This window comes from Platichthys flesus, chromosome 12 (assembly GCF_949316205.1).
Source record: "Platichthys flesus chromosome 12, fPlaFle2.1, whole genome shotgun sequence".
Classification (NCBI taxonomy): domain Eukaryota; kingdom Metazoa; phylum Chordata; class Actinopteri; order Pleuronectiformes; family Pleuronectidae; genus Platichthys; species Platichthys flesus.
In genome coordinates, this window is record NC_084956.1 from 12646898 (window position 1) to 12668625 (window position 21728).

Genomic DNA, 21728 nt, shown 5'->3' on the forward strand with positions numbered 1-21728 from the left:
AGTAACAGCGGCAGCACGAAGCCGCTTGTGCTCTTGTGAAAAGTTGGGCCGCTGCTACACAAGTTACCGGACCGCATATTTCGCAGGAGTTCTACTCGGTTTGAGCCGATCCCGACTGTATCCTCTGGCCACTCGCTCTCTCGGGGAGCCCTGTTTCCTCAGATGAGCTTAGAGCAACAGAAAAAGTAATGACTTGTACTATGCCGCCGCGTAGGCCTAATAATAAAAGCTGCTTCTGTGGGAATTGGGCCATGCGTGTCAGGATCTGCTCTCCAGAGAAGCAATACCTCAGAGATTTCCTCCCTCTCTCAACTGGGGAAGGATAAATTGATGATACAGTGGGGAAGACAAATGAAATTAATCTTCCCGGTAGCTGACAGGAATCGGCTTTACACACACTCACACAGACACACACACACTTGCACACACATACACACACACACACACACATACACACACACACAGAAACTGTAAAATACCTCAATATCCTTCTGGGTGGAAAATAAGACAAATGGATTGAAGTGAAACAACAATAGCACCGCGATACTAAAGAGACTGGTGAAATGAAATAAAGGCGACTAACAGACACAGAGAAGTTTTCATCAGACGTGAAATTTATCTCTTGTTAGCTTGAGTCTGTATCTCGCGGCGGCAGGTGGGCTAATTAAAGCTAAGCATTGTGAAGCCGTTTATTTATTCTTTATTGTATTTTATTTTTTACAACCAAAGCCAGATCTGTGTCAGAGTCGCCCAGATAGCGCCCGGCCGCAGCGGTCACGATAAGCTTTTCAGAGTCTCGTATTGATCTTCACGTCACCTGGGGGAGGAAATAAAAAAAAATAAAAAAAGCGCTACCTGAGTATCCAGGGCGACAGACACACTTGAAGCCGCCGGGGGTGTTGATACAGATGCCCTGGTGTAGGCAAGGTGAAACTTCACACTCGTTCACATCCAGGTCACACAGCGTGCCGAAATAACCAGGAGGGCAAATGCAGCTGAATCTGAGGAGGAGGTGATAACAGGCGATCAATGAGAAATCAATTATTTAGGAAAAAAATTGAGGCTGATTGTAGCATGTGTGTCTAGTCCTTACTTCAAAATAAGATTCATTTTTTATTGTAGAAGCTCCTCGTACTCCAGCAGAAAGAACCCAGTGCAAATTGAGACTCATTTTTCATTCTCAAATTTTCTCGTAGAAAATGACAATATGACAGCACTTAACTTTCCCAGTGGGTAACTTCATTTGAATTACGTTTGATGACTTGTTACTAAAGCAAGGAGCCTATAATCCGCGCGGTATATTCAATTCAAATCCCTCTCCGCGGCCGTCTGGGGCTCTAATATCTCCGAGCGCACTCCTCAGGTGCTGGGGTGTGAGGCGGTTATTGTATTTTCTAGATGAGATAATTGGAAGACACGCAATTAGACACCTCTGCGCGAAATACAAACTCAATCTTTTGTTATTTAAGCACAGTTTTTAGGATCGGGTAAACCAGTTAGACTTGATCAGGTTTTAGCAATCGGGCTGAACCGAATTAATATTGTCACACTGCACACTCTTTCATTATTGCAGGTCTGTTGCAGTCAGGTTGGACGGAGGCAGCTTATATAAAAAGCCCTGTGTCGTGTTTACATAGAGGGGAAAGAGACTGACCCTCGCAGAGCTCAACCCACTGCATCTTAATGCAAAGGCTGGGTTAACACCAGACACAGCATGGGCTGGCTGAGTACACTGCACAGTCTGATTCACCGCCGCGGCACAGATGGACTCGCTCGGCTCGTCGGGTCGGGGAGACGGGAGACGGCGGGCGCGTGTGTAGAGCTCGTGGTGGGCAGCGGGGTTAAAGCACACCTGATGTGAACTCCCTGGACTGTACAATCAGAGGAGCGCTCTGAGCCGGGGCCGGGTCACATGGGAGCGGAATCATGACGGGAGACAAACTGGAGACAAAACATTTAGGACTCAAATTGGCCCTGGGACTCCTCTACCCCATCTGTCCGACTAAGCCCGGAAGCCCCAGGGCTCCCATTAAGCACAGCAGAGAGAGGCACCAGTGGAGTAAAGCCCAATCTAGATACATGATGTGTTCCTGCTGAGTTCTCTCTCTGTTTCCTTTAGAATAGCAGCCTATCTGTGTCAAGGATGAAGACGGGCTTGTTTTGTAAACTGGAGCACTCTGAAGGGGAACGCCCTCGACGCCCTGTGTTACACTGTGCTTCCGCCTTTCAAGACAAAGCTGGGGGAAATGCATCCTGCCCGGCCTTTATTGACGTATTTAAAACGTTTCAAAAGCAAACAACGGGTTGAGGCGCGAAGTCGCAGCGACGTGCACTCACTTGTTCACGAGGTCTTGACAAATCCCGGCGTTGCTGCAGGGGCTGGAGGTGCACTCATTGACGTCTTCTTCACAGCGACGGCCAGAAAATCCCATCTTACACTCACAGCTGGAACAGAAAAATCATTAATATTGATATTTTGTCTCGGATGGAAAATGGAAGATCCATTTGTTTCCCACTGGCCCATGCACAGAGTGAGAATAATCAATGGGAGTTTAATAATATTAATTACACATCATAATTTGTGTGATTGCGCACGCAGCACAGCGACATGGATTTGGATTTTGAGAGTTTGACTAGACTCAAAAGAGCAATGATGGCGGGTTTTTTTATTTTTCAAGCTGAAATGTTACGAAATAATAAGAACGATTACATTAGCTCAGGGAAATCTACTATGAAAAAAATCACTGTAAATGACCTGTGACATGTACAAGGTTTATTGTATTGACTCTCCATCGCTACCCTGACATTCGCCCGTCTGCCCGGAAACGGCAAGCTGGATATGGATAACACTCTTTACCTATAACCGTTGACCTGGTCCACACAGGCGCCGTGGTTTTGGCATGGATTGGAGCCGCACTCATTGGTGTCAATTTCACACCAACTTCCTTCAAATCCTGAAAGATAGATGAGATGGTCATGGATCAGCGAGCCCCACTTCACCCTGAAAACGTCGGGGCAGATGATAACAAAGGCCCCAGTGAATGCCATTTTAATGGAACTAGTAGCCCCTGTAGCATATCTCATCTTCCAGCTCTCGGCACTCACTGTTTCCCCTCTGAGAGTGTGTAAGTCTAATAATACTTTAGAGCCGCAGACAGATTGGTCTGAGGGTTAGTGGTTTGGGAGGTGTGCGTCTGTGTGCGCCACCGTGCATATGTGTGTGTGTCTGTGTGCCGGGGAGAGAAGCTGAGCGAGCAGAGGGACATCTTGTTAAGTTAGGGTAAGAGGGAGAGGCTAAGCCCAAGAGCTCTTTTGCTCTTGTTCATTAGGGGGTTGAGGGGCACGATGGCTAAGCAGATCAGCATGGATGTTTTGTTGTACTTGTGGAGACAGCCTGGGAGCCTGAAATGTTCAGCCTGCCGGAGGTTACCCCCCCCCCCCCCCCCCCCTCGGGTCTGGTCCACAAGATGTTTTTCAGCTCAGCCAATCACACTGCACGGCATAGTTTTAGGAGGTTAAAGAAATTCAACAAAGGGAGCCCTAATGTCTCGTTATACATGGCAGCAAATAATAGAGAATAAGAGATTGAAAACCCGACTGTGAAATGTTAATTCTTCTTAAATGTCACAATTTCAAAATATTAAAATCATTTTTAACTACTGAATTTATAAGAGGAAAATATTCCACCTGGACAAGAGAATCCTTCTGATTTTTGACTCAATATCTACTATCAAATTATTATTGATGTCATGCATAAAAGATGGTGTTGTACTGGACTCTTACTATTATTGAGAGATGTTAATTGTTTTGTTCCTACCTTTGCATAAATGGTGGGGGAAGAATATTAACAAATAATTAAAATGCAGTTCAGCAAAGATGCCATCCCTCACCAGGACTCAGTGTTAACATTTCATCATCACCCCAGGACAAATTCAATGGAAATTGAACATAACAGAAAAAAGTAGACTTTATCCCAGAGCTGCTGTATTGGAATGGATTGTAGAGCTTTACCTAATAAAAATCTCATTGAGCATTTGCGGTCTGAGTGCTCCTCTTTTCTCGTCATCTATTATTTTAAATAACACATTTAAAGACGTGCAATCATAAGCTATAGAAGTATATAACAAAGGGTTATAAAAACCAGTGTCTGCGAGGTATTAGTGCTGTAATTGTTTCCATGTCCCATTATGCTTCTCCCGCTGCTTCAAGTTAAAGTTACATTTGTAAACTAATGGGTCTTGTAAGAAATAATTCAGAGCTGAGAAAAGAAAGAAATGACAAGGTTAATTTCAATTTACTTTTGAAAGACATAAATGGAGGGTAATGGGAAACCTTAAGAAGGGGTTAAACATGGGTATATTATAAAGAAGGGGCAAAAACATAGTATTACATGGGAACATTCATGTATAAAAGCATTATGTGAGTAATATATTGTGCTGGATTGGTTGTGTGTCTGTTTTTAGGGTCACAAAGTGTTGTGTGGGTTCGCTGTACCGTTTGTACTGATACCATATATCAGCCGACACCATATAATGCACTGTAATGGCAAAAAAAAAATTGTCATTGCAGCTCTTTCGAAAAATCTACAGTAAACACCGTTTTGGCAGAAAATTGCAGAAATCATATATCACTGTGATCAGATGGGTCCCAGCCCAGGAGGGCAAGTATTTGCAATTTGCTTTCTAGAATTTAAGATTAAGATAAGATTAAGATAGGTTTATTTATACCAAACACATGCACAGACATGCCCAACACACTCATGCAATGGTAGGTAAATTTAACCTCTGCATTTAACCAATCTGTGTGCAGGACACACAGAGCAGTGAGCGACCATGTACGGCGCTCGGGGAGCAGATGTTGGGGGAGTAAGGTGCCTTGCTCAGGGGCACTAGACAGGGTAGGGAGACTCTTGGATTTTTGGACAGATCAATCCAGGTTCGTCTTTTGTTGTCTCTCCGTGGAGTCGAACCCGAGACAAACCAGAGACCTTCTCTGCCCATAGTCCAAGTTTCTAGGAAATGGCTTGACCACTGGATGGGGCTCTCTGAGCAGTTCTCATTGTGCCTTGTTAACAAGCCGAATGCCATAAACTGTAAATCATCACGTTTAAAAGGAAGACAGACATATTTCCAACTGAAGTGATGCTTCAGCGACACTGACGCAGCTCTGTGCACCTCGGGACGTACCAACGAGAGGGAATCCAGGGGACCACAGAGCATCTGGTGAATTATGGGACAGCGCAGGTTTCGCAAGCTGCTCTGTCAGTCAAAGCAATGGTGGGGCACCTCAGGGCCTATTTCGAAAGTCGCCGCAATATAATGCATCTTCTGCCACTAAGCAGAGACTGGAGGCTTCTCTTTGACAGAGCACAGAGAGGGAAAGCAAAGGCACGTGCTCACCTAGCCGTTCCATCATCTGGCTGCGGCTCCAGCGTGTGATCGCTGCTCCTGCCGGGGAACGCCTCAGAGGAGAAGAAAGTGTGGGTAATCCCCAGTGGATCGTGGACTCTGATGGACGTTTCAATTGAAACATGAGCGACGTCTTCATTTCAACTGTGTGAATTTGGTTTGGACTGTAACACATGTGACTATAGTCTTCTTATCAAAGTTGCTGTCGGTCTCAAGTTAACAGTTTACCAGAGAGGGGTCGTTTAAAAATACATTGCCCGCTGTTTGTGCAATATAGAGGGATTATGGTCTTTGGCTGTGTGTGTGTGTGTGTCTTCTGTGTGGTGTCATACATCACATGAAATGTCAGACATCACGCATCGCTAAATCTGTGCATTCACTTTTAATGCTGAAACCTAAATGCATCATCATTTCAAGTTTTCTGTCAGGTCAACTGGGATTTTTGAAGTTTACATGTTGAACTCAAATGGCTGAGCCTCTATACGGTCGATCAACGTAATGTTTGAGGTGACTCAGCACAGTGAACAAAAGCCACGTGTTTCCAAGAGTCACTAAACTTGGACCGTCGACATTTATACTTTTAAACCTCAAGACCTAACCAAAGTAATGACTACATAACTTGATTATTGAATGCTGTGTTTGAAGTGACAAAGACAAGTGACGAACACCGTAAATAGGATATTATTATGGTACAGAAATTTGAGATCCTCAGTAAGCACAGCCAAGTTACTGAGAGAATTATACAGGACTCACACGTGTTTTAGGGGAATCAAGGGAAACTTTCCTCATTGACTTTGAATGGCATTGCATCCCGTTTGCTTGCTAAACTTTTCATGTGGAAAGGAAGACACCTGCCAATCAAATGGAGTTTAAACAAACAAAGCTGTGTATGTCCATCTGTTTGTGGATTGTATTTTCTTCTGTGTTTTCTGTGTGTGTGTTTATAGCCAGCATGGCACATTAGCGGCTATGTTGTTCGTCCTATACACATGAAACTTTGAATATTGCTTTTTTTCTTTGAAATCCTGAGCTCAAAGACGGTTGACCTGACACTGAACCTACTCAATATCCTATTTCCCTCCGATATAAAAACTCTACAATATGTGTTAATGCAATATCTACATCAGTTGAAAATAAACCATGAACGCAGGAGCCAAGAGGGATTTTATATCTGTAATGGGCTTGTTTGGCATGTCAGCAAAAACATGTACGCTGCTGTCTTTGGCTGAGCGAGAACTTCCACATGATACCCAGACTTACATTGAAGCGCTCAATGAGTTTGCCATGTGCCAACACCGAGGTAGCTTGCATTTGCATGGAAGGCAAAAAAGGCCGAACACACTAATCCATCACTGAAGAGATCTGATTGAAGCATTGCTGTACATCCTCTTTTGCTCTTGAGCCTTCATTACACAACTAACACACAAGGTGTCTATTCAAAACCCAGCAACATGAATGGCAAAGAAAACCAAAGCATTTTGAACGATTCTATTGAATAAATACAGAACTGTGTTATTATAGCTGTCAGTCAGTCCCCCCCCCAAAAAAAAAGAAGCACAGACTCCAATAGCAGAGACGTCACCAGTAGCAACAAATCACCAACTCTGAGCAACTCCTAACAAATATAGACGGACAATGAAAGAACACACCGGGGGGCCATATCAGTCATCACAGCAGTGTTCCTCACAATCAGGAGCTCAGCATGCTTATCAGTCCTTTATATGCACTGACCAAAAACAGCAGTGTTGTGGAGTAGGTGGGTTAAGAATAGAAATGCGTGTTAACACCAGCACATGCAGCCAATTTGCCCCAGCGTGACACACCTGGACCACCTCTTCGGTGATGCTAATGAAGCCAGGAAATGATTAAACACCGGCTTTCTTAAAAATGCGTTTACTGTACGGCTGTTGCAGGGCGAGGGCCTATTTTTAAACCCTTTGTATAAATGAAGCCACTTGCAGAGGTGTGGAAGAACTTAACCGCAGCTTCTCTCTGGCTCATACGATACTCCCTGAATAAGCAGTAGTTTTAGTAGTTTTTTAGTTTTATTCTCCAGTTTCAGTCGTCTTAAACTCTTTTGTTCGATAACTTAGAAATGGCAAACTGTTCCTCCTTTGTCAGCAGTCAGGAGTGACAACCCCAAGCAATTGCAGCCGTTGTTTCATTCCCTGCTTTTAGGTATTTCCCTGACACACACCTACAGACATTCACAGGTTGTCTACTTGTCACACACAACATGAAGTGAGACATCTGCTAAATGTTCAGGAGTGATAAAACATGTGCAACTAGAACGTGTTACACAGCACGAACTGATGTGACTCTGCTGTGACCATTATCTTAAAAAGAAAGATTTCTGCTTGTTTTGATTGGCAGGTTGATCATGTTTGAGTCTTCAACTTAACACCTTGACTTCCATGTGTTGCGAGATGATTTTCAGCAGCTGGCAGAACAAAGTTTGTAAACGTCGGGTTTGCCTTCTACAGGTGAACAAGAAAAGAAGATGCTCTTTTACATTCAGATATCTAAGTGACAATGAGCATTTGTTTGACAACAAGTTGATCATGTGGATCTGACAATAAAACAGTACTTTGTTTTGGGGTTCTGGGGTTTAATTTGTTTTCCTCTTAATTTAAAGAAAATTGGTAATGTGGATGATTGCAATTTACCAGTTTTACAAAACATCTCCGTCCAGATGAGAACAACCATGATGGGCCCATAGGTGGCGATGAAGTCTACCTCTAACTACACATCAAATACCACAGAAGAACATTGTGCGAATCCTCAGTGAGCTAACTCTCAACCTGTCAACCTGTAAACTGATGTTGTTTCAGGAGCAAGCTCATTACACTAACACACGTGTGAAGTCACCTGTGACGTCATCGGCAGTGAAGCGTTCAGGGGTTAAACGTCAATATGTTGGAAGCTACTAATGACTGAGCATTTTTATGAAGGGAGAATTGATGTCTCTTCCTTTTTAGATGCAGCTGTTTGGGCTAAACCACAGGTCTCAAAGCTAAAATGGAGGTGAAAAAAAAAAAAACTCCCTTCGCCCTCGACAAAGGAAAGTCAGCAGCCTGCTGAGATCTTTGCTCACTGAAGGGCCAAACTCTCACACTGAGACTGAACACCTGCTACATTTTTATGTATTTTTCCTCCTTGTGTCTACATTTTGATGTGTTAGCCTAGATAGGAGGGGCCATATTTTACACCAAAGCAGCTTGAAGAACAAATGTCTGCCCAGCTTCCACGGTGCTAATATATAGCGAACAAATTTGCCCTCATGGCTGTTGGAGTCTTAAAATGACGTGTGGTCGGGAGCATCGCAGACGTCCTGCTATGTTGAAGCAGCGGAATGCAATTCTGCTCTGTCCTGCTCTGAACACTCCCCTAAATGCACATGCTTCATGCACTTTAGGCCTTGCACTTACATCATTAAATGAAAGCCCAGGTTCTCTGAATAGAGCTGTGATTTATATGGTGTGCACTTGCTCGAAGTGCTGCATTGCACATTAAAAGAGCTTTGGTTGGTTAATTTCTTACGTTTAAAATAAAAGTTTTTCTCGCCCTATGCTAAATTAAACCAGAATATTATTTTAGATCATCACGGACGAACTTTTACTTCTGTCAAAAAGGATCAAGGATCAATTAGTGTCATTCCCGAGCATACTTGACACTAGAATGGCACTCAGAGAGCCTACCTCTGCCAAGGTCCAACAGACCTCTTCAATTCAATCAAGCTGCACCAAATTAGATTGTTTTTTTTTGTTAAGATCCATTTCACTGGGAAAATGGTAAATAAATCTTTGCTCCTTAATCTGGAGCCACAGTAAAATGTAATAGTATCTTCCCTAACCCATATCACATCATGGTAATCTATCCAGTAGCTTATGAAATCTTGCTTACAAACCAACTAACAAACAGACAGGGCTGAGAACAACCTCCTTGGTGGAGGTACTGAAAGGGAATGAAATTAAGTCCTAGTTCACGTTATAATAATGATTAAACAAAATAAAACAGCATTAAATAAAAATAGGAGAATAAATACATCTATATGAAGTATAAAGTGAGCAATGTACAACAATATGAAATGTAAAAGACACAAAAATCAGTGCCAGCGTCATCAACAGCAGCACAGTGTGAAGTGAGTAGGCAGAAGTATCAGTGTCAAGCACGGCAGCACTGACCTGATGTGTGTGTGTGTGTGTGTGGGGGGGGGGGGGGGGGGGGGTGGTAGTAAGAATAATAGCAGCAGTTTAGTGCAAGATGCAGAATTTTCCAGTCTCACACCATCTGGGAAGAAGCTGTTCCATAGCCTGGTCCTTCTGGCCTTGATGCTGCGCAGCCTCCTGCCTGATGGGAGGAGAGCTCACAGTCCGCTAGCGAGGGTGGCTAGAGTCCCTCATGACGCAGGACGCCCTTTTACTGCCCCTGCTGTTGTAAATGTCACTGATGTTGTCAGTGATTCACTGTGCAGTCCTCACAGTGTGCTGCAGTGCCCGTCTATTTGCAGCAGAGCAGTCACCGTAGGACATGGTCACGCAAGGAGTGAGGATCCACCTCACACAGCCCTGTTAGGAAATGATGACTGAGGTGCCACGCGCCGCACAGCTCAAGAACAAGAGGCGTTGCTGGGCGTTCTTCAAAATAAACAATGAGTTTGTTGATGCTCCAGGTGAAGGTATCAGAGATGTGCACCCCCATGTATTCATAATGAGACAGCATCTCAACAGCAGCTCCCTCTATGTGGAGGGGAGAGGTAGTGGTCCATCATCGTCTTCTTGTTTTCTTTCCAGTTATTCAGCCTCCTGCCGGCATACGGACACATTGCTGCAAATGCTGCGTCGTCTCTGAGCGTCACAATGATTCCTCGAATACTTGACTGAGTAGCTGTAGGTCAGCAGTGTGGAACCGGCATTGAGAATGATGGGGGGAAGAGGAGAAGTTGTGGATTCTAGCAGACTGGGCTCATTAGTTAGCAAGTCCAACATCCAGCTGCACAAGGAGGACCTCAGTGGAAGCACGATCAGTTTGTCTGTCAGGCGTTTGCAGGAAGACGGCATTCATTTACTCTCAGTTACACAGATCTCCAGCTCTGCCCAGAAGAAATGTTCCCTTTTCATAGAGCTTGAATTCCATTCCAAAACGGCTGGAAGGAGTTGCTTTAGATTTGGCACAATGGTTAATATATGATGAACTGTGTGGATGTAGTTGGTCAAAGGTCAAGGGTCAAGGTCAGCGCTAACCCGCTACTTACAAACTCAATATATTTGAAAAGTCTGGAGGGGATGCTATTACATTTGGCATCACATCCTGTATTCAGCGATGAACTGATGAGAATGTGGAGGTCAACGGTTAAAGGTGGTACAGTGACCTAAAAAACATGGAAGTCAGACAACAACTCAATAATCCATATGCTTATTATTGCTAAAATACCCTATTAAATTCCTCCATAGTCTATATGACATATTGCGGTTTGTACACACATGGATGTAAACTGTTTGGAAGAGTCAAGGCATATATTATTATTTTTTTTAAATCAGAAAAAAAGTGATTTCAGGACAATGGGAAGTATTTGTCTATAAAATATGTTTCTAATTAACTTAATCTGGTGAGTTAGAAAAAGGAACAGCATATTTATATTAATAAAATAAAAGCTCAATTAGTAAGTAGAAACTGTTAAGTAGAGAAGTTAGCATAACTGAGTGGCTTTGTAATGACTGATATTAAAATTCAACGACCTCAGCGCTAGCTCCCTTAACTAGCAGTAAAAGACAAAGTTGAATTGCTGGCAGAGTTTCAATTATTCTTTAAATTTAACGTTCCTAAAGCCTAACACATTGTAATGGCTATCTATGCCAAAGAATATAAGATAACGTTTTTACAGTGTGGTCATTGACCACCTCTCTTTCATGGACCATTATTCTGTGAGAGAGATTACTTTGATCACAGGAATTGTACTATGGGGAGAAATGGTGATGAAAGAGACTTAGTGACACAGTATATTAGCTGAGTTACATTAACCCCCAAATAATTAATCAGAATACATTACGTTATATACCATATTAATACAAGTCTGGTAAATGTCACCTCTATATTCTATATGCTTCTGTCACAGTATTTCGGCCAGGAGGACTTATTTTTTAATCTTAGTCCGACACTCAACTCTGAAATAAATTACTGTTACTAAAATGGTAGAATAATAATATACCATTATGAAGCGAGGCAGTGAGTGGGTTTCGCATGAACAAATATGTATATAGATAGAAGTTCATTTGACTGGGAGTATGTATTTATCGGTGTAGGTCCAAAGGCTGCAGCCCATTATTGCATATATCACTATACTAAAAGAAGGAAAAAGGTCAGTGGTATTCACATACATCTGCCAGGGCATCTGGTTTTATAAATTGAGCTCCATCTACGAAAACTCATATTTCTCCCTCCTCCATAAAAGAGAATAATCACTTACGCGGTCAGGCTCTCACCCAACACATCTCTGGCAACGAGCGTCCTCAACACATCTTTTTCAATATCATATTAGGTGTGTGTCGGCTCTCTTGTTGGCACGGCTTCACAGCAGCTCATTAACCAACTGTTTGGTAGGACACAATCTCAATCTTGTGGAAGGTGAAGGCTCGTGCAGCATGCCATGCAAACAAAGGGGTTTGTTCTCCATCTGGCCGGCAACACCTCTGGGGATGTTCTGAGCCGTGGAGACCAATTGGGTTTTGCATGTGAAGGGACCACACAATGCTTCTGAAGGAAGTCACCATACATAGAGAATCATATTTCTTCCTTTGTAATAGACTTCAGGCATAATTGTTATCCCCTTGTCATATAACTCACTTTTAACAGACTGGGAAAATGAGTACGATGTAGTACCAAATGCCTAAATTAATTAGATTTCTTGTAAGTATTACAAGATTACTTAGAGTTAAGTATTTGAAATACTTTGTTTTCCTTCAACATTGCATGTGACACTGTGAATGAATGTGGCACTCCCGCAAAACTGCAATAACCTGAACCCAGGACTAACTCTAATCAGATTAATTTCCCCTGATCTTCTAATTTCAACTAAAATAACTGTGAATTTACAGGTCCATGTTATTTTTTGTTTCACTTTGTTGCCTTGCTACTAATCCTCTTAAAATAAAATCAGCAGCAGAAAATGCACCAATTTATATCCTACAGAGTAAAATAGGTGGTAAAGATATTTATAACAATATGTAAATCTGTAGTTTTGCACAGGACAAGGAAGTAACTCGCATCACACAATGTTATAGCTGGGAAACAGCACTTTAAAAATGTAAATGAAGTATATATAAATCATATGTTTTGTTAGGTAGACCTGCATAGCAAGATATCAACAATACTGACAAAACAAACAGTCTGATCTTATTATCTTAGTTACAACTACAGCTCAGTTCACTGGGTAGGAAATGAGGGATTTAGTGTTAAACTAAACTAAACTTTAACTTAACTGCAACTTCGCTTACTTTATGAAACAGGGTGAATTGTGCAGATAATACGAGTATAGGCTATATCCTTTCCAAAAATATGAGGACAGATAGATAAAGTCTCAGCTTTGTTATATTGCATTAAAATTCTCGATTGACCAACGTGTTTAGACTTTTGGTTTGAGTATTAGCTGAAATAAACGTTACAGTTTACAAACCGGTGTCTGTGCAAACTGCAGCAAAGTGAGCAAGGACACCCCCGCCTAGAGATTGTGTGCAGAGCTCAGAATGACCTATTACTCTGCCATAATGTGCGTTGAGCGATGCAATGCATGTTTGTTTCATTTGTTGTGGTTGTCGGCCGGTAACCTTCGCCCCAACCTCTGCCCCTGACTCTTCCATTTTCAGGCTGCTCTTCTATCAGCCTTGGCACTCCCTGCTGAGGCTCCTCATTAAGGGGAAAGTGGAACATCTGTGCTGCTCAGGCCTGATGACTGGGCCTCCTGGACACAGAAACAGCGGCGAGTCACTGCTCGGAAGAACAGAAACTTCCTCCAGGAGTCCGCTACCATCAGCCGAAGATAACCGCTTCCATTCTATTTTCCTTTTCAGAAGATGCTTTCATCTGGTTCTGGTTTTATTCAGGCCTCCAGGTTCTCACAGTACACCTTTGTAGACAAAACTCATTTCCATTGTGCCTGTGTTTTACAAACCACTTTCATGCTTACTCCCAGTGGGCAACTCCCAAATAGCTGTCTTTTAGCTCTTATGAACACTGAAACGATCATATCACCCTTTTTGTGACACTATATTATAGTCTGTTGTATTCTTTTGGGAAACCGATGACCGTATATTTATTGAGTCTCTACTGAAAGAGAAAGCTGATCATTAAACCCACTGCTGAAGAGCTTATCTTTTATAAAAGAAAAAAATAGATATTGGCTTAAGACTTCCCATAAAAATGTGACAGTGGCCATCCACTTTCTAAGTTATTATTATTGTCTCCAGGGTATTTTCACACAAGATACTATTTCCTCTGAAGAATCTCAGCACAAGACCAGAAACACAGATGATAAAATATCGAAAAAACAATTTAAGCAATCGACATATAATAGTAAGTTGAGTGAGGTATTATTATTTCCCTCATTGGTACAACTAAGACTGTATTGTACTATGTTTATTTTAATAAGCATATAACCATTTTAGAAAATGCTTTTATCTGTGTCAGTTTGTTTCTTGGTTGCTGTGTATGTAAAAAAAAATGTATATGACTATATTGGCCTTTGCTAATCTTTTACATTCACATACAATACATGATATAATTTTTATAAATATCACCTAAATTTGTGTTTAAGAAAAATTGGATGGGACATTTTCCATTTAACTGTCGACCCAGATGATTGTTCAAGCTCTAATATAAACATTTTAATATCAGTATGTATAAGCCCCTGCAGTGAGTGCTTGGCAGTATTAATGACCTTCCACTTTGGATAACCTTAATCTTGATGAGTGAGAATTTGTCTCAGAAATCTTACACTGCATTTTAGAGTTGGCAGCCTCAGAATGGTACATGAGTATGACAGGACAACTAGGAAGAGTGCAGACTACATAAGACCGCTATAGCTGAACTGATCTTAGAAAAGGTACAGAACCAGCTCCTGAAAGAGAGAGGGAGGCTGCTGAAGATTTGAATGAAAACATTGACTGTTTACTACAGAGACATATTCATCTTCCTAGCACAGTCGTGAGGAAGTTCACCGATTTCATTGAGAACACACAACTATCTCAGCGCACGAAGAGCAAGGACATTCAGACAGAGAGATTCCAAACCCAGCAAAACCAAGAACACAGAAGAACCTTTTTGGAGGCAAAGAAAAGATCATTCCCAGATAGGTAAAGAACCTACCTGGCCAGAGAGAGATGTCCTTGACAAACGATTAAACTCTGCTTTTACTTTCTTTTTACCAACTGTTGACTTCTGAGCAACAGAATCAGCCATGATGAAAATGTACTTGATGGAAATGGAGGGCAGAAGAGCTCAGGTTAAAGGTATCGTCTGCCTTTTCCAACACAAAAGCAACCCTTTAATGTCAGGGAATGTGTGACAAATACATTTTTCACATTGTTCATATTGAACAAGGTTGAGAGCTCTGGATGGCGAGGCCTCTGGAAGCTTGAAGAAGAAGACATTTCAAGTATTGTGCCAAGTTACGATTCTGTCTTTGGCATCGTGATACATTGTGATAAGTTGTGCCTTGAGACAGTATACATTCTCAAGAAGATATAAACAATCCTGATCATCTGTTCACTCAGGTTGTTGCATACTGCTTCTTTTGTATTTCAAGCTGTTGGTTTGTCTGTTTGCATGTGTGTTAAGAGGAAGAATCTTCTACGTCCACAGATCTTTGTTGTAATAAACTCATATTCAAGTAAGAACACCAGAAGCTCTTAGGTTATTAGTTTATTCCCCACTATGGAAACAATCAGACATTCAGCCATCTTCTATCAAACATTCGTGCAGAATTATTTTTCTTCATCAATCACCATCCAAGGAAGGAAGGCGGCAATGTCACTGAGCCAAAAGTCTTCAGCTTGCTACCGTTAAATACAGGAAGATGTACAGTGGTTCCAAACACAATGGAATACTACTGCTCAATGCCACCAATCAGTGTTTACAAGGAAAATGCCCATTGAGTGTTAACAACAGCTACATAGGAAGAAAACCCTTAACCATGACCTCACTTGTATCCTGGTGAGTCCATGTAAAGCATGTACAGACATAAGCCTGCTTGAGCCATGAGCTCATCAGTGACTCTATGGTCAATCAAACAAGTATAAAGCAGAGCCCTGAACTCCAAAGAGGAACAGCAGAGAGCCACTGGTTCACAAATGGGGATGAGGCCTCCATGGAATACATTAACTGGACATCAGGATCGATAGCTTGCCTTCCGTGGACTAATCTTTACACACTGACTAAGACAGGAGCCTCTGTTTTTGAGTGTACAGGTTCCAACACACAGGGGAGCAGCACCTTCACTCTGATTCCACCAACAATTGGAACATAAGCTGGGAGATATAAGAGCCCTGCATGGTTTGTCAACAAGTGTCCATGCCCCAAGAAATGTTGCAAACACAACTGAAGGATGTACTTAAAGCTTGTGGCTGCCTTTGCAGAAACCTCTGTAAAAACAGCTACAAGATCCGTCTAGAGCAAGAACACAATGAGGGCGAGGAAAAGAATAATAGAAGCAATCTCATATTTGGAGTGTGTGCAGTATCAGAGAAAAACAGAAGGGAGATTCAACAGCCACTGCTTCCCTGTGTCGCCCTAGATTCAAGTCTGCTTGAAGAACTTTATCCTTGATGACTGAGAATCTATGGCTAACTCAACATACATCTATATTGTTTAAATGATCCAACAACATGTCTAAAAAAACAGGAGCGAGTGCCAACATCATGCTCCTACTGCACCTCAATTTCACCAGCGACCCTGAGGCATGTTTTTACAATGGTGCAGCTGTAACAATGTCCAACTCAGTGCATTTGTAAGAGCACATTCTGGCCCGGTTTTTGAGTTAGCTGCAGTGGAAATGTGTATCATGCCACATTTGGGATTTTAGATACTGGATTCTAATGTAGTTAAATTGGTCTCACAAGCTTGTTTTGAGTACATATTGTTTTTTTTGCAGCAATCACACAATCCAGGTCTTTCCCTGAGACACGATTTAAGGTCAAATAAATTCTCAAGCTCCCTCTTCGTAATTTGTTTCATTTAGGTACCCTGCATGTTTTCCACACAACTTGCAAACCAGAGAATACAAACAACTGAAAGTCACATGGAAAAAGGGTATTTGGTGTTGACTTTCTAACAAATCAACCTTGGTAGTGTTCACTGTGCTGTGTCCATCTTGAGTGTGTGGGATGAGATTTGCTTACGGCGGTAAATCTGGCAGACCCAGGCAGACAAATTCTAATTTAATTAGGTCTGGGAATAATGTAAGGCCTACACAATTTCCTTGACAAATAACCTACAGTGAATGGTAAATAACAAGTCTGTAAAATTGTAACTTGGGACGAAGCCATCGGTTGTATAACAGCTCTGTGTTTGTTGAGTACGAGCTATGTAGGATGGATTTATGGTGAATAACAATAGAGAGTAGAGAGTCAAAATCATTGTGTAAAAAACGACCCAGCCCACGCAAAGCTCTCGGTGTAATGTATGCAGCCAGCACCTAATTTCCTATTCCTCTCCAAGGAAGCCTTCTGAAACTAACTCAGCCGCTCTATTTATATCTGGCAACATCTTTTCATCTCTGTGCTGATAGAGCCATTAGTTACAGCCTATAGCATCTTGACCTGAACACTAATACGAATGTTAAAACACTCTATCCCTCATATTTGCTCTTGAGCTCACTGATAAACTTCCCAACAGGTCATTTTAACTAAGTAAGTGGTCAATTTCCCTGCTCCATTATGAACATGTTGCTTTATTCATGAGCTGACAGAGCTTGTGAACGTAACATGAAACAGATACATGAATTTCAGATGTGCATGAGTTATTTATGAGCATGTGTGCTAAATATCTAAAGGAGGGAAACATTTAAGGATTTAAAAGTTGCAGGAATTAGATTTAATACTTTACCACCCACTGTTGCTTTCAAATGTAGAGTTCATATGCTACTATGGATTCCAACTGAAGTTTTGGTCACAAGAGACCGATTTATTTAGTCAGTCCAGAGAAACCCACAATCCTAGCTATATTAAACAATTTGGTAAATTTGGTAAAATATGGATATTCATGCACAGGCTGAGCATATGAACAGACACAGAAGAAATCCAATTTGCAAAAAAAGGTATTTTTATTTTCATTGATTGGTTCCTAATCGCTTCCACTGTTAAAACTTGTTGATCCATTGTCAGAGACTTAACACTGAGTTTACCTCAATGAAGCATCATATTATAATCTTTCAATAGCAAATTTTGCACATGGTTCATCCCAAGAGAGCAGGAATGAACTCAAACACAATACAGAGGTTCATTCAAATCAGGTTCTGTGTGTAAGGAAATCCGTTGGCAGGTATGGCCTCAAATTCAAATGCTCAAAATATAACAATGATTAACTGTTATTGGTGTAACCTGTGTGCTTAGTGTTGAAAGAAAAGGTGGAGAGGGATGATTGCTAATATATTTATCAACATGCAATATGCAATGAGCAATATTTGAACAGAAAAAATCCAAACACCAAAAAGGTTTTGGACAAACAAAACACGGTGGCCTCCATACAGTGGACCCGCTTACAATGTAAATATAAAGATCCCATTCCGGGGTGAAAAAACAACAATCACAATTAAGATGAAACACACCAGTGAAAACAGCAATAGGACTCTTTTATATTTTAATTCTACCCCTAGATCCCTTTCACCTTAATTTAACATACTGAATCTTTAAATTATTAGAAGGCTAGATTTTGCAAAGGCACTGTTTCTATATATATATATAAAAAAAAAGCATTACAAGTATAGTACACAGTGACTGCACATGGTACAGTAATCTGCACACTAGCAGCACATTTTCAAAGGCACTGTTTCAAGAATGCATCCCACCCTCCTTAACCCATGACCAGCCAATGATCGGAGACAGGATGATTGAACCCCTGATCTCATTTGTTGTATGAATCAGTCAATTGAAATCATCCCTGCAGGGTTTATTCTGCATAGAGAATTGCGAGGCACATCCGCCCCCACCCTCTGATGGTTAAGTACCACCCCCGCCTAATTTGAGTCCAGGAAAAACCCTGTTACTAGTATATGTATAACATTTATTCTGCGTCAGGAGGACAGTTCAACACGTGATTAATGCACAAGAAAACACCATTCATCGTCTCGGTTGATAAAGTTACTTTTTGGAGAACCTCATCGGTTCAGAGAAGAGATACAAACGATGCACACTTAACTGTGAAAGGGAAATTTCTCATCTTGCGAAAAAACCCTGATCTACGATGTTTATGTTTAACTTCCAATTTTTCAATTGTGTGTTCTCTCTGTAATTTTTTCTAAGTGCCATCTATATACAGCGAGCTATTGAGGAAAACGGTGCAGTTATACGCCTGAAAGTGGGCTAACACAGAAAGCACTATATAAGCAGCGGGAGCACGAAGAAGTGGCGGTGTGTTCACTCACCAGCTGGGCATCTGCAGGAGGCTGTTCCATTGGAGCGTGTCAGGCAGGTGGAGTCGTGCCGGCACGGACTGTGGAGGGGGTCGCAGGGGTCATAAGGCTCGTTGCACAAGGGGCCACTGAAGAAGGGGGGACAGGTGCAGGAGAACTCCCCAGGTAGGTCTGACTCCTGACACTGAGCTCCATTTAGACAGGGCCCGGAATCACACTCATTCACATCCTCCGCACAGTCCACACCTGTCCAGCCCGGTGAGCACAAACACCTTGGATACACAGCAGAGAGGAGATATGGCACTGCAGAGGTCCTTTTTGGGCACAATTTGAAATTAATCCCTAAATAAATAAACAAACTTATTCAGTGGTTTTCTCAGGGTTAGGGGGTGTCACATTCTCTCTTAGACCGTGACACTAAAAATAGATAGAACAGCAGCACTGGAGGGGGTACTTCAGATATTCTACCAGAATTCAAACCATCCACACGTTACATTTGTCCGAGTGCAAGGACACTGCGATAGGATACAGGAATCGACACGCAGCTCCAGGATCTTTGTGTGAGAGGGAGCGGGGGGGAATGTACAGGTTATTTGTACCAGTGGTCAGAGCGGCTTCTAATTCTGGACAGCTGAATGTAGGACACGCTAGGTTAGAGCGTTGAGTGGGGATTAAATGGAAATGTATGCAAGCTAGACAAAGACACAGAGAGGAAGAGGAACAGACACTGAGTTCACCCTGCAAGCCTCAGTGCTCAATTCAGATTTTGTTCTAGATCCGATTTTTTTTGTGTAGCTGTTCACATTATCCTGTCAAATGTGGCAAGTTCCAGACTTAAATGTGAACTGGTTATGTCCCCGATGTGACGTCACACACAGCACGCTCTATATGGAAATGAACCAGAAGAATGTCGACCTGGAGTAACGTAAAGGACCCATTGAATTCCGATATGCTTCACACGGCTGTTCAGACTGAAGTCGGGTTTTAAAGAGAAAATCTGATCTGTATCTGAATTTCGGACGACATGTGGAAGTGGCCCAAATCTGATTTGAAAAGATCTGAATCCGTGTGATTTGTGCTGTTCACACTGGCATTACACAATCAGATCTGGGTCACACAGGAGGTGGGGCGGGGGGTCTGATGCAGGTCTGCTGTATGAACATAGTGAGAGAGTGTGAGTCTTAAGTATCTCCTCTTCAAGCAGATTGACTATTCCACTTGGTGGCAGTGAGTGCCTGAGCACTATCAACCACTCCACCTCACATTCCTCTCCATCCACCCCCCGCCCGGACTTTTCCACCTGAAGCAGGTTTAAGTCCCCCCCAGCGGGTGGGTAGGTGGGTGGGTATGGGGGGGGGGGCGTTGCTGAAGCAGATACAGCAGCTTTTCCCTCCAATGAGTCACGGATCCCCTGAAACCTTTTCATGCTGTGAGCAATTGATTGACTCATTTGTTTTACCTGCCATCTGCAATTCATTATCTCCGCTGCCAGTAGAAGGACATATTGCCTTCTCTCCGAAACAGCTTCTCTTTTTTACCTGCATTTATCCAGTGCACCTCGGAAGGACGGTGCCCCGGAGCCCGGCTCGCGCACCTACCTGTAGCCGTTGAGGAGATCCGTGCAGGTGGCGTTGTTTTTGCAGGGCCGTGACAAACATTCATCTATTTCCTGTCGGCAGTGCTGCCCCTCCCAGCCGGAATGGCACATGCACTCATAGCTCTGCAATATGATAAGAAGTAGGGAAGCAGAGATTGACACTGAAAGAGAGGGACAGTCATTTTAGGGGAAGTCTAGTATTTTTAGAAGCAATAAAACACACTGTCTATACACTGTGCCTATGGAAGATGCTAATTGAGTTGTTATGGAGCATTCTGCCTCTTACCTGTTTATTTATTTATAGCTTTTGCCTTTGAGAGAATAAATGGAGCAACACTTGATATTCTTGAAAAAATTTATCATAAATTCTCTGAAAATCTGCAGAAAAAAACCACCCACACACAAAAAGATCTTTCCAGTGGAAAATCTGTTTAAACTGTGGAGTCGTGTTTGTCTTCAATTTCCGCAATACTACTATGCAGATGTATTCCTCCTACCATCCCCACTCTGGATAGCATGCCAACATGGTACAAGCCTTTCTAATCAATCCTGCAATATTACCACTGCATATTTATTTCACATACATTATGAAAGTTTTATGTGTATTTATATGTAGCTCCTGCCTTTGCTCCTCTTTAAGAACACTGCGCAGATCACGTCCTTTATTTCATCACTGCAGTCTGCGTTATGCCAATTACTCTCGACACGAGAGATAAATGGTCTGTTGTCTATTACTTTCCAAAGAACCAGTTTAAGTCAGATTCCCCTTTGCATACAGGATGAAGACAGTTGCATGGTCAAGGGCTTTTCAGGATTCCTCAATGCTAGCATTCCTTCGAGAAGGTCCTGGGTTGCAGATGGTTAAACGCATGCTAATCTGTACTTCCTACACTGGCGGGGAGCCGCTAAACTTTGTCTGATATAATTTGTACACAGTGGGGCCCTATGGTGGCGGTCGGGGGGGGAAACGCCGTCATCTCTTGATAAATTAGATACCTCCATGAGACTCCAGATTCCTTACCCCTGGCAATATAACATAATCTCATTTGGTTGCTGCTAAGTCACCTTCAGGGACCACGATCCTCCAGAATAAGGTAAAGCT

The 21728-nt window shown here is 42.3% G+C and overlaps 1 protein-coding gene across 1 annotated transcript in view; it reads right to left on the reverse strand.

Moving 5' to 3' along the window:
- Positions 1 to 21728, reverse strand: part of eys (eyes shut homolog) — a 153284-nt gene that overhangs the window by 80884 nt on the left and 50672 nt on the right. Inside the window, exons 22-26 of the mRNA XM_062400615.1 lie at positions 20628 to 20749; positions 19042 to 19301; positions 2858 to 2954; positions 2338 to 2445; positions 856 to 1001 (exon numbers count right to left, since the gene is read on the reverse strand). Coding sequence (XP_062256599.1) covers positions 856 to 1001; positions 2338 to 2445; positions 2858 to 2954; positions 19042 to 19301; positions 20628 to 20749 — 733 coding nt within the window. The remainder of the gene's footprint in view (positions 1 to 855; positions 1002 to 2337; positions 2446 to 2857; positions 2955 to 19041; positions 19302 to 20627; positions 20750 to 21728) is intronic.